At 41.1% G+C, this 13,655-nt stretch overlaps 1 protein-coding gene across 1 annotated transcript in view; it reads right to left on the bottom strand.

The window, feature by feature from the left end:
• Window positions 1–13,655, bottom strand: part of DOCK4 (dedicator of cytokinesis 4) — a 422,657-nt gene that overhangs the window by 156,659 nt on the left and 252,343 nt on the right. Inside the window, exons 15-17 of the mRNA XM_088457720.1 lie at window positions 5,971–6,133; window positions 3,882–3,988; window positions 1,777–1,933 (exon numbers count right to left, since the gene is read on the bottom strand). Of these exons, the coding sequence (XP_088313846.1) occupies window positions 1,777–1,933; window positions 3,882–3,988; window positions 5,971–6,133 (427 nt within the window). The remainder of the gene's footprint in view (window positions 1–1,776; window positions 1,934–3,881; window positions 3,989–5,970; window positions 6,134–13,655) is intronic.

Genomic DNA, 13,655 nt, shown 5'->3' with positions numbered 1-13,655 from the left:
ACATACTTAATTCAAAATTAGGCTGTGTTAATTGGTTTTAAACTACAGTACAGTTGTAATAGATGTCAATCTGATTTGTTATGTTTAATTCAGAATTGATAGTACAGAATTAACCTAGAAAGATTGTCTTACGGCAAAACCTTTTGGCAGTGCAGTGTAGAATCTATTATACAAATAAATCAAACTAAAGAGGTGACACATTTACTATCTGACCTATGAAAAATTCTGTATAGTCAATATGGTTTAAAAAAAAAAAAATCAATTTTACATAATTAGATGTGCTTCAGACTTATCAATCAAGTTCATGTTCTCTAGTTCAAAGTGGAGCTAACAACATATGAATGCACTAATTCTACACACAGACTGTTTTATTGTTTGAATTCTATTTTTGTCACAATGAAATATGATTTTGGAATGTTTGTGCTATGTTATGATCCAAAAGATCGAAAAGACATTGTCAAACTTCATTGGAGTTGCCAGAAAGCATCCAGCATTGCCAATCCATTAAGATATGAGCAACTATTAGAATATTTTGTTAAATTTGACAGTTTTACCATAATACTGTTGACTGAGCTATAGAAGATGGATTAACGGGTGTGCCAAACTATGAAAACTGAACATTGAAAAAATGTATCTCTCATGCATGGCTGCATTGAAAAACCGTTGTTCACTACAAACCTGTACAAAAGATTTTCCTACTATTATTTCCAAATTACATATCTTACAGAGTATATGGGGTTCAGATTCAGAGTTAGGAGAGAAATTGGGAAAAGAGAAAAAAAAAAAAGAAAAAACTGGTAAAAAGGAGCAATTTCTTCCTGGAGCAAATCAGGGAATACAAGGGCTGTAGTGGAGTTGAGAGCAGTGGTGGTCCAGGCCAGTAGGGACATGGCCACTTCATGAAAGCGTGGCTACGCTTCCTCCCAATTTTTTTTTTAAAGTAATATATGCGCCACTGCATGCTGGGAAGGGGAGCGAATTTGTTCTCCTAGGCAAGGGGCAGATCCGAGAGGGGGTGGGAGGAGGGGGGAAGGAGAGATCAATGTGATCTCCACTCTGTTACACTTGCAGAGAGAGACAGAGAGAGAAAAGACAGCAACCTCCCTGGACCCTCCACAGCCCAAAACACAACAGGGTGTTCTGGGCTGAGGAGAGAACTGCTGCCGATGAGCAGCAGCAGTCTCCTCTCTCCCCCTGCCCAATGTGCTACTAACCCAGCAGGAGCGGTAAGTAAGCACCAGCTCTCCCTCACCCACCTTGGCACCCCTGCTATGAAATACTAGGCAGTTTTGTTTTTACACAAAAGTTCAGAATTAAGCTAGGACCCTTCCTTACCAAAGTCTAAATCTCTCTGCATATATAAATTTGCACCACCTGCAGTGCAACATGGTTTTGCAAAGATAAGAATGTCTTCTTTTTGTGAATCAGAACCACCGTGTCTGTGCTTGAGAAACACTGTTTAAAAATATTTCAAGTATCACACCACAATTATGTAAACAGGAACATTTCAAACACACCGTTCATTAATGCATGTCATATGACATACTATTACATTTTATTTTTACATTAAGCTGCCTGAAGTACCTGTCAGTGCCACAAACTTTAGGTGGTTTCCAACAAAACTGGAAAAATAAGAACCGCGGAGCAAAAGATTCAAACTGAATGTACTGTCATTCTAGCAGTACCAATGAAGCCTTGATCAAGAAACTACAAAGCTACATGAAAGCATGACAGCATTGTTAATATTTGATAAAACATTTTTTGCAAATTCCATACCATTTTGTGTTAGCTTTGTTGAACAAAGAAATGAGGTTATCCAAAAAGACTCTTTAGTATTTTTAACAGCTTGATTATTATTTCCATGTTGATTTCCTTTCAAAAATGGAAGTTTGAGGTAGCGGCAGGAATCTTGGAAAACTGTGTTCTCCTCACACTGCAACAAAAAAGTAGAATTGTAGTCTCTATAAAATGTAAAGCATGCCAATGTTAGAGACATGTAATGTGTATACGCCTCAAATGACAAAGACCACATGTTCAAGCAGAGAAAAAGAATCTAACATGTAATTCCTCTTAGCCCTTCGGAACAAGAAAGGCCAAACCTGCTGCACACTGAATAGTGACTCTATTGAAGGTGACCATTAATTGAAAGTTTATGTAGGTGATCTACTAAACTGACTTGACTCAGTTCTTCCAATTGTCATGAGGTCGTTGTCTGAGACTACAATTAGCAGCAAACTAAACAACAAATGTTTTTTCTTGCTTATTCCAAAAACTTTGAAGACAGCAATAGTTGAACACATACCTATCTAAGACATATGGGGTATCGGCAGGTTTCAGCGAGATGGCTGTTAAATTTAAATCCACAATCAGTTAAAAGGCTGGTTCGGCCATATAACCGATTGCGGCTTCAAATTTAGCTATAAACTTAATGAAATCCTGCCAGTTCCATGAAATCAGCACCTATTACATAACTCCCGAAATGTTTTTTCATCACTTGTTGCAATTGGATAAGCAGTGTATGGCACGGTTTGCTCTTTCAGAGCAAACAAAGTTTATAACTTGTTGCTAACTATGAAATAGTAACCAATGAAAGCATGAAGACTAGACTGAAAGTGACCCTAAAGCATTGATGAGTTGGGTATGAAATCCCGGCTGTCAGGATGCCGCTGGCCAGAATACTGACAGCGGCATCCCGACAGCCAGAATTCTAACACCCATAGAAAACAGAGGTGAGTATTTTTCTAACCCCTACACAAACCTTAACCCTCTCTCCCTGATGTCTAACCCTAACCTCCCCCCCTTGTGCCTAAACCTAACCTTCCCCTCCCAGCACCCTAAACATAACCCTCCCTTCCCGATGCCTAACCCTAACCCTCCCCCTAATGCCTAACCCTAACCTCCCCCTAACACCCTGATACTTACCATTCGGGATGCCGGCGATCGGGATACTGGTGCCGGGATCCTGACCTGTCGGGATTTCGGCGCCGGTATTCAGACCGTCGGCATCCCACACTCCGGGATGCCAACTACATCCCATATTTGATGCCACATTCTAATATAATGCTCACTAATTTTACAGCATGAAAGCTTGTGTAGTCTATAGTTACATGGCTTGTATTTTACTGAATCTTAAGTTATGTGTGGGTTGCGCCAAAGAGTACCTAACCATTAACACAACAGATGATGCAATTCAGGAACATTTAGGTTGGTTAGAAAGAGAAAGTATATTCTAATCTTCTATGTTTTGGAGTTGAATTCATTATTACATAAGCACTTTTATAAAAAAAAAAAATTGTCTCATAGGGCACGATTCTATTCAGCACAATGTAAATAGCGCCGAGAGTGAGCTCCCGTAGCTATTAAATACACCGCGCTGCCAAGTCCGACTAATGATTTCTTCTCTCATCCCTCTGGGGATGAGAGAAGAAATCCGACAAAAGTCCTGGCGCGAGGCTGTTTTCTGCCCTTCGCGCCTGGAAAACAGCCTCGCGCCGGGAAGTTAGGTCGGGGAATGCCCGTTATCGCACCTAAAAACCCTTTTTAAGGCGCGAGAACGAGCCTTCCCCGACCTAACAACGCGATGAATTGAATAGCTCCGGGATCTATCTCCCGGCGCTATTTACATCGCGTAGAATTGATTCGTGCCCATATAATCTCAAATAGGGGCACTCTAGGCTCTTACAGCACCAGGCAGCATTTGGAATGCTGTAATTCTTAAACTAATGTTACTGGTTAAAATGCAATGTACAGACTCCATTATCCCATCAATCTTGCAGTGACAGCACCATGTTATGGAATACATATGGGACAGATTCAATGTAGTACAACAGTTCATTGTATTACTTAGCATATTATTATTATTAAAGTATGCAGGCTACCACCTTATGCACGATGAGCTCATGGGTGCCATCTGGGAATGTACGGCCATCTTCTTGCATGAGGGGTATGAAGGAGAAGCCAAACAATTTCTTCTCACCCTTCTCCTTTGCTAAAAAATATAAACAATTGTTTAATTTGCATAGTCAGAATCTAAAACAAATATAATTTTAAAGAACATATCTCTTAGTCTCTAGCCTGTAATAGTAAACAGCTTTTATAGATATAGGAAGATAGGGAATTATAGAGTGGTGAGGAAATAGCGAATAGATGGTGAAAGCTGTACTTATAGAATAGGAATTACATTTATACATTTGTTGGGTGGCTCAATTGTAGGGTAAGAAAATGAAGGAGGCTCAATAATTAAGTGGTGAGGTATATGCATACGCAGCAAGAAAGACATATAGGAAAACCTAATAATGAAAAAGCAACTGTTTTGTAGCTAGTTCTGCAATCACTTTTAACTGGCTTTGGACTATATACGAAATGTACTCAAAGCAATCCAGTTATTGCGTATTTCAAGAGTGTGGAAATGCTGTGTCATGAGGGGATGTAGTAAAAATGTGGACATTTAAAATGTCAGCATTCAAAGAGTTGACAGTTATGATGTTGACAGTGTTAAAATGTCAACAAAGAACATGGCGCGTGTGATTATAAACATGTTCACAATGCTGACAAGTGAAACACCAACATTCTGCAGTGGAGGGTTAGGCTGCGGGAGGAGAGGTTAGGGGCCTAAGAGAGGGTTAGGCATACACACCACCACAACTGCTGCTGGAAATCATCATCAGATGACCGCTGGACCCGAAAGACAAAGCTGGATCCACTGGACTCACCATACCAGGTAAGTCACCGCTAGACCACCAGGGACATTTTGTCAACATTCTAATCATGTCGACATTTCATCAGCGTTGGCATGAAAAATGTCGACCTGGTCAATGTTGCCATTGTGAGCATGTCAACATTATGACTGGGTCGACATTCTCATCTCAACATTATGAATGTCAATATAATACATGTTCACAAAATATACCACACTCATCATGAGCAGGGTATGCATGTTTTAAGGGCTGCATGTAGTATACAGTATATATTGGCTCATCTTGGTGTTTCTACTGTAAAGCTGGGTACACACCATATTACAGTGCGACCCAGCAAAACGAAAACCAACGAAATAATACATTGCGCGCGCCGTACACACTGCATAATCCGCCGTATGATGCAGCAATATATCGTTACTTGCTGCATGTAACTGTACTACGTAGTTCATTGCATCGTTCAATTTGCCGTACAGGACAGCAGATGGGGTGATGCAAAGAACAACGGCTGGGAACGAGGGATTGGGCGTACACACTATTAGATGTGTATGATATATCGGTCAGATCAGCGTTGGAATGCTATATTTGTATGATACATCATATAGTTTGTACCTAGCTTTAGTTGTATGATAACATAAAATGAAGTTCAAGACATTGGAATGGGCTACTCCATTAGCATCTGAAACACTGTAGAGTTGGCTGCTTTAGGCAGCATGTGGATGTTGGTATTCTGCACTGCTATAGTTAAATAACAGATCAGGTCTAAAAAAACGCTGTTGTCAGTTAGTATTGTATACAAAGCCAGAAAGGCAAGCCTGGCATTTGCTAGAATGCCTGCTGTGCTTAACAAAATAAATGAGCTGGTCTGTGCGGTCAAATCTTTTGTTCAAATGACTCACTCCTCAGCCTTATGTGTATAATAGTCACTCACTGAGGCCACTTCATGATCTGCGCTTGTCCACCTAGTGCCCTTATCAGACTTTGACATCTTTAATTATGTATTAACAATTTGCATAAATAGAATGAAATAAAAAAAGGAAATATCCCCTAATAAAAGTCAGTTAACTTTCCTTCAACTCTTCATAAATTGGAGAAACAGAAGGAAAAATTATAGTAGACAATTCCATGATAGATCAATTATAAATGAGGTTTGAATAAAAAAAAATTAAAAAAGCTACTTTACTATATTCTCATTCTATTTGTTTACACAGTATAGTATACTTCCCTACCTCAGATTACAACTTGCTATATAAATAAATAAATAAATATATCTTACTGGAACAATGTCGGAATTCAAATCTGATATGTGCTCCTCTAAATTTATCCACAGGTATAGGAAGCTTTAGTAATTCGGCCCACCTGGGACTGTTGTTGTGATATAACACAAATGAATGGTACTCATGAGCGGTTGGTTCTCCTGAACCAAAAGATATATAATCCTAAGGAGAAAGAAAATAAAACTGGTTCCATGAATTCTGTAAAAAAAATAACTATGTTAATTACACAAATATTCCATAAAGAAGCAGTGTGGATATATAGCGATGCAAATCAGCGGCACTCGATGGACTTGTAACAGGCAGCAGAAGGAGCTGTTCACCACAACAGCTTTGAGTCAACGTTTCAGGATTTAATCTTTCATCAGGACACTGACAACAGATAAAATTCTGAAACGTTGACTTAAAGCTGTTGTAGTGAACAGTTCCTTCTGCTGCCTGTTACAAGTCCATCAAGTGCCGCAGATTTTCATCGCCACATTCCTTTCCCTCTGTGGGCACCATGGTAGACTATTATATGTAACCAAGCAAGAGGGCCGGATAAAGTAGTTCTTTATGATATATATATATATATACACATACATACATGCAGCCGTGGCCAAAAGCTTTGAGAATGACACAAATATTAGCTTGTCCAACAGTAAAGCATCCTGAGACCATTCATGTGTGGGTCTCACTCACAATTTTGCCTAAGAACACAGCATTGAATAAAGAATGGTACCAAAACATTATCCAAGAGCAACTTCTCCCAACCATCCAAGAACAGTTTGGTGACGAACAATGCCTTTTCCAGCATGATGGAGCACCTTGCCATAAGGCAAAAGTGATAACTAAGTGACTCGAGGAACAAAACATGTAAATTTGGGTCCATGGCCAGGAAACTCCCCAGACCTTAATCCCATTGAGGATGTTTGGTCAATGGGACAAACAAAAACCACAAATTCTGACAACTCCAAGCATTGATTAGGAAAGAATGGGCAGCCATCAGTCAGTATGTGGCCCAGAAGTTGGGCGAATTGCAGAGGTTTTGAAAAGAAGGGTCAACATTGCAAATATTGACTCTTTGCATAAACTTAATGTAATTGCCAATAAAAGCGTTAGACACTTATGAAATGCTTGCAATTTTACTTCAGTATACCATAGTAACATCTGCCAAAAAGGTCTAAAAACACTGAAGCAGCAAACTTTGTGAAAACCAATACTTTGTATTATTCTTAAAACTTTTGGCCACGACCGTATATACTGTATACATATATGTGTGTGTTTGCGCATGTATAATCATACATACATAGAGATATAAAACAGATTATTTATTTTGGCACTCACGTAGCCCTTAATAGATTATTTCCCCCGTCTTCCATAAATGGAGTAAATACAAACTTGATCAACAGCGGCACTCAGAGACTCCACAGCAGGTCAATAAACACTCTTAACATTATTCAAATGTTTCAGTGGCATACACCCCTGATGAAAGTTGGGTTGTTTATTCATCTGCTGTGGAGTCTCTGAGTGCTGTCATCGATGATTATATTTATATACAATTCGGTCCATATATATTTGGACACTGACAGAACTTTTGTTATTTTAGCCATTTACCAGAACATATTCAAGTTCGTTAAATAATGAATATTATTTTAAGGTGCAGACTGTAAGCTTTATTCTGGGTGGTAATCACATCTAAATTGGAGAAAGGGTCTAGAAATTACAGCTGTTTAATATGTAGCCCCCTCTTTTCAAGAGACCAAAAGTAATTGGGAAATTGACTCAAAAGCCGTTTCATGGACAGGTGTGAGCTAATCCTTTGTTTTTTCTTTATCTATTAAGCAGGCAAATGTCTGGAGATTATTCCAAGTGTGGCATTTGTATTTGGAAGCTGTTGCTGTGAACCCACAACATGCGTTGAAAGGAGCTCTTAATGCAAGTAAAACAGGCTATTCTTAGGCCGCAAAAAAAAAAAAAAATCCAACAGAAAGGTAGCTGAAGGCAGCATATGCCTAATGCTACATAAGACTCTGATTATGGGGGTTAGAGAAGTTCAGTGGACGTTTTTGTGTCAATCTGCCTTGTGATTGACAGGTCAGGCTGGTTTAAACAGCCTATCACAGGTTTTGGTAAGGGAGGGTCTTGGCTCCCATACTTAAAGAGAGGAAGCAGGGTTCACTTCCTCTTCTGTGACTTGAAAATTTCCACCCGTCCCTACCCAATTATTTGATGTACTGTTTTGCTATTTAACTTCTTTTTCAGTCATATTGTGAGGCGGAAAAGCATTGCTTCTCAGCGGCCCAACAGGGCGCGAGTGGTATTTGCGGGGCGCCTTCCTTTCCCAGGGCAAGTTGTCTCTGCCCTTAAAGGGGGACCTTGGCTTCTTCCTAGAGGTGGGGCTCAGTAGTACTAAGCCAAACAAAGGGCGGTGTAGCCTATCGTAACTCAGGTTGTGTCAGAGGCCTTCAGGTAGCCTCATTTACTAGTTTATCGTGGGCTAGAGCTTGGGAAGCCAATGCTTTTTTCTTCGCCACCAAAGAGATTGTAATTTAATAATCTTTGTTCAATTTTGATTCCACTTCAGTTGTCTGTGTCTTCATTCAAGTTAATTAAGGTAATAAACATCTGTGTAAGGATTAATTCCTCAGGGCATAGAGGGCTTAAGATAGTGGGAACATTAGGAGTGGCCAAATGAACAGTTTGGCCACTCCTAGAAAAGAAAATGCACTGGTGAGCTCAGTAACACAAAATGTCCTACATGTCCACGGAAGAAAACAGTGGTGGATGATTGCAGGATCCTTTCCATGGTAAAGAAAAGCGCCTTAACACCATCATGCCATGTGAAGAACACTCTCCAAGAGGTAGGCATTTCATTATCCAAGACTACCATAAAGCGAAGACTTCACAAGAGCAAATACAGAGCATTCAACACAAGGTGCAAACCACTCATAAGCCTCAAGAACAGCAAAGTTGTATGGGCGGGGCTTCACAGTATAGATGGGCAATGACCCAAAACATACTGCAAAAACACCCCAGGTGTTTTTTTTAAGGCAAAGAATACCCCTTTCACACTTAGCCTAAACACCTGGGTTTTTGCAGGTGCACGAGCACCGACCAGGGTCTAGACTATGTTTGAAAGGGGCCGACCCGGGTCAGAGTCCTGGGTCTGCAACCCTGCTCGGTAGCTGGGTTATTGCTGGGTCCAACCTGGGTTACCTCTATTCTGAATGGCATAACCAGGGTCGCGATGACATGGGTCATGCCTAAAAGGTTCCAATTTGCCTGCTCAGTGGTGCTAGGAGATGATAACTCCTAGCATCCAATGCTGTCTGACAGAAGACCCAGGTCACTGCAAGACCTGGGTCCGGTGTGAAGGGTGACGACCTGGGAATAACCCGGGTCGTCACTGATGTGTAAAAGGTGTAGCCCAGCTTCAAACCATGCACAGTGCCACAGGTCTGAGCCGGGTTGAAAGACCCAAGGACAACAAACAACTGAAGACAGCTGCAATAAAGACCCGGCAAAGCATAACAAAGAAAGAAATCCAGCATTTGATGATGTCCATGGGCTCAAGACTTCAGGCAATGACTGCAAAAAAATTTCCACATCGTATCCAAAATTAACATTTTATTGATGATTACTTTAATTTGTCCAATTACATTTGAGCCGCTGAAAATCAGGACATGTGTAGAAAAGTGTTTGCAATTCCTAAATGTTTCATAAAATATTTTTTTTCAACACCATGACTTAAAGCTGAAATTCTGCTTTTCAACTGCATCTCCATTGTGTCATGTAAAATCCATAGTGGTGACTTACACAGCCAAAATTATGTATATATATAAAAAAAAAAAATAAATCCATATCTTTCTTCTTAATTTTTTCATTTATTGTGTACGTTTCCTTTTCACTCTTCTGTGTTTGCTTTTTGTTGCAACTTTGGGGGTTTCTCTTCCCACTAAAGGCTGGAACACCACTGTGATGATTACATTTTGTTGTGGTTTTAGGTTTGATGAGGCCGACACCAGCACCATGGTTTTTGTTGCCATGCTGCCATGGTTTAGTTGCTGCAAGCGCCGTCCACCCACACCATGCTCCCTGTCTGGAGGCACTGATCTCTCTATATGCATCAGGCTCAGCAGGTGTTCTCCCCCCCCCCCCCCCTTGTTGGATGTGTACTGATACTATTTAGATATCTTTTATAATTTATTGGTGTATTCCTCATTATAGTTCATATAATTCACCAGGAGCAGTTATTTACTATTATATTTACTTTCACTGTTAGTGATTTGCATTGAATTATTTTGTTAGGTATTTTGAACTTGTCTGGATATGTTTAATAATATATTGGTATATTCATCATGTATTGAAATCATATGTAAAAAGAAATCTCCTGGTGCCAGTCAATAATAGGCGCCAATATAATAATTAGCTCTATACAATATCAACACCTTCCTAAAAAAGAGGAATGCCAATCCCCCCACAACAACTAGGCAAAACACACAAATAACGTGGCGCTGTGAGACAGAAATTGAGTCTAATAAACCTTTTACAAGTTGTATTAAAATAAGTATGTATAACATAGATCAATTACATATAAAGCAGCATGCATACAAGAAGTAACCATGCAAATATCGCTATATATAACTATACAGAAGTATCAGTTTCTGCACTTAATGTTTGTCAGTAATCAGGGCCGAAACTAGGGTATCTGTCACCCGGTGCAAGGCAGCAATTTTCCGCCCCCTCCCTTTCGTACCTGGATTTTGTCCTTGCTCCTCCATAAGGCAGTGCACTAGTCAGATGTCCCTGGTATAGTGACTTACATTATTCCACACACCATAATGCCCATTACACATTATGTCACACACTGTAATGCCTATTACCAAAGTGCCACTTACATATTTGCCCGACACCATTTTATGCCCCACAGTTAGGCTTCTAATTACTTTAAAATGACCTGCTCGTTGTCAGGGGTTTTATGCTCATTGCCAGGGGTTCCATGCTCGTTGCCAGGGGGGGGTTTCATGCTCATTGCTATGGGGGTTTATGCTCATTGCCATGGGGTTACATGCTCGTTGCCATGGGGTTTATGCTCATTGCCAGGGGTTACAATCTCGTTGCCAGGGGGTTTCATGCTCGTTGCTATGGGTTTTATGCTCGTTGCTATGGGGTTTCACGGGAACAGATGCAGCTTTCAGCATCTTCTCCCGGCACTTCTGGGAACGCTGTTTGCGTTGCGCTGGCCAAACAGACACTAGTCTGCATGGAATCTGCAGAAAATGGCAATCCAAAAATGGCCGCCACCAAGGAGGAGACAGACACTAGAGGTCCAGTAAGGACCTCTAGCATCTATCTCCTCCTTGGTGGCGGCCATTTTTGGATGGCCGTTTTCTGAATCTGCAGCCCCCAAGCCACCGCGAGTCAGCTGTTTTTCACCCCCTGCACTCCGGCACCTGGTGCACGTGCACCTCTAGCCCCTCCCTAGTTGCGGCCCTGCAGTAATAACAGTTCATATAGGGCGGACGGGGTAATTTTCAGACAGGGAACTCTGGGGTAAGTAACAGACAGCCACACTACTCCCACAGAAATCTAAATTCTGTCAAATAACCACCTTTATTTTCTGTTGGATGTTATTTTCCTACATCTGTATGCTTTGTGGGAAATTATTTGCCTATTCTGTTTACTGCAGCATTGGTTTCCTACATATAGCTAAAAAAATAATAAAAAAAATAGTGTCAATCTTTTCTCTAATTGTCTAGTCATACCAAGGTACAATTATGTCTTTTAATTACCCCAGTTGGTGCTCTTATAAGCCCTTTAAATTTCCCATGAAACAGCTGCCTGAAAATTTGGCAACAGGCTTATCGGAAAGCTTAACAACAGTGTGTGGGACAAACAGCCTCAGAAAGCTGCATCCACGGCACTCAGGTACAGCAGTACTGTGAGAAGCTGGTGCACACCGCTGTATGTACAGAGCGAACAGCAGACACTGTGCTAGGACCGTAGCAATTCCCTGCACAGCAGACCTTGTCTGGACGGGTGGTGTGTTCCTTCAGTTAATAAGAGCCCATTAGCCGCAAGAGTGCTTCTCTGAGAAAGTACCCATAATATTATCTTAAGGTACTGACACCTTTGCTTGGATTCCAATAACATTGAAGCTACAAATTGTACTGTGTCCCCCATTAGGAGTGGGATGCGGAGTTCACAGACTCACATCATTTGGCGGTGTGGAGTCTCTCCAGTCTCCAACCTTTCCCCCATTGGGAGAATGTTTTATAAGCAATTATTTTTGGCGGTCATAATATATGAACTGGTATTAAATACTGACAAGCATTAAGTGCAGAAACTGATACTCCTGTACCTCATATACAGTATATAGCAGTTTAAACTGTCGTTCTGCTGTGTCTTTAATATTTCTTGAGTGCTGCTGTTGTATGAAGTATATATATATATATATAAAGATTGTCTTAGACAAGGGCACTCTCCAAGTTGAAATGCAAATAACTGTTTAATTAGGCTACATATAGCCGTCCTCAATGCAAACCATGGGGCTGGTGCGGGTGTCGGTGGTGCGAATGATGAGGTGCCGATGGTTTTGGTAGTGCCACCGATGGTGACATCTAAAATGACGCAGCAGGTGGTAATAGAGACTACAAACGCTGGTAACGGGCGTCTCAGCCTTTGCACATCCTTGTTTGTTTTTTTTTCCACAGATATTATTGTGATAGATGACAAAATTATGTCTAATTCACCTGTATGATGTAATATCCTGAGGAAGGTCCGATATGGACCGAAACGTTGACATATATTTTGACATATATCTTGAAGACTTACTGTTTTTGCATTGAGGACGGCTATATGTAGCCTAATTAAACAGTTATTTGCATTTTACCTTGGAGAGTGCCCTTGTCTACGACAATCTTTTTGTATTTGGATCCTAAAAAAATCCTAGTGGCACCCCCACGTCGGCTGGCTAAGACAGGTGTAGGTGCAAGTCATCTGAATTTATATTATATATATATATATATATATATATATATATATATATATATATTAGGGGTGAGCGGGTTCAGATTTCTGAAATCCGAACCCCCCCGAGCCCCCCCCGATCCGAGTCCGATCCGAGTCAGGCTCGACTTTTCCCGCCTGACTCGGATCCGAAATCGAGGCAAAACGTCATCATCCCGCCTTCCGAGTCTCGCGGGTTTTGGATACTATATAAGGTACCCGCGTCGGCGCCATTTTCTCACTCGGCTGTGGACAGTGAAGAGGGAGGGTGGGAGTTAGGGCTGTGTAGTGTAGTGTAGTGTAGTGCTGCTGTTGTCCACTACTTCAAAGTCCATAGGGGCTGGCTGTGTTGTGCTGTGCTGCTGTTGTTAATAGGGGCTGTGTCCACTACTTCAAAGTCCATAGGGGCTGGCTGGACTGTGTTGTGCAGTCAGTTCTCCATAGGGGCTGTGTCCACTCCAAAGTCCTGTGCAGTGTCCCAGTCCTAAAGGGGTGCTGTAGTGTTGTCCAGGGGGTGCTCTGTCCATCAGGGGTGCTCCCCCCAAGTGCTAAAATAATAATATATTTTCTGTGTTTGTGAATTGTGTGCGCAGTAGCCGCACGTGCATCAACAAAGTAGTGCCAAGCGTGCGCCTGTGTCATAAGTAAAGGGCCGGCTGGCTTGACCGTTAAAGGGTGCTGTAACCCCCAAAGTACA

The sequence above is a fragment of the Taudactylus pleione genome, unplaced genomic scaffold, assembly GCF_031769625.1.
Source record: "Taudactylus pleione unplaced genomic scaffold, aTauple2 ptg000041l, whole genome shotgun sequence".
NCBI lineage: Eukaryota > Metazoa > Chordata > Amphibia > Anura > Myobatrachidae > Taudactylus > Taudactylus pleione.
This window is presented reverse-complemented; position numbering and strand designations above follow the sequence as displayed.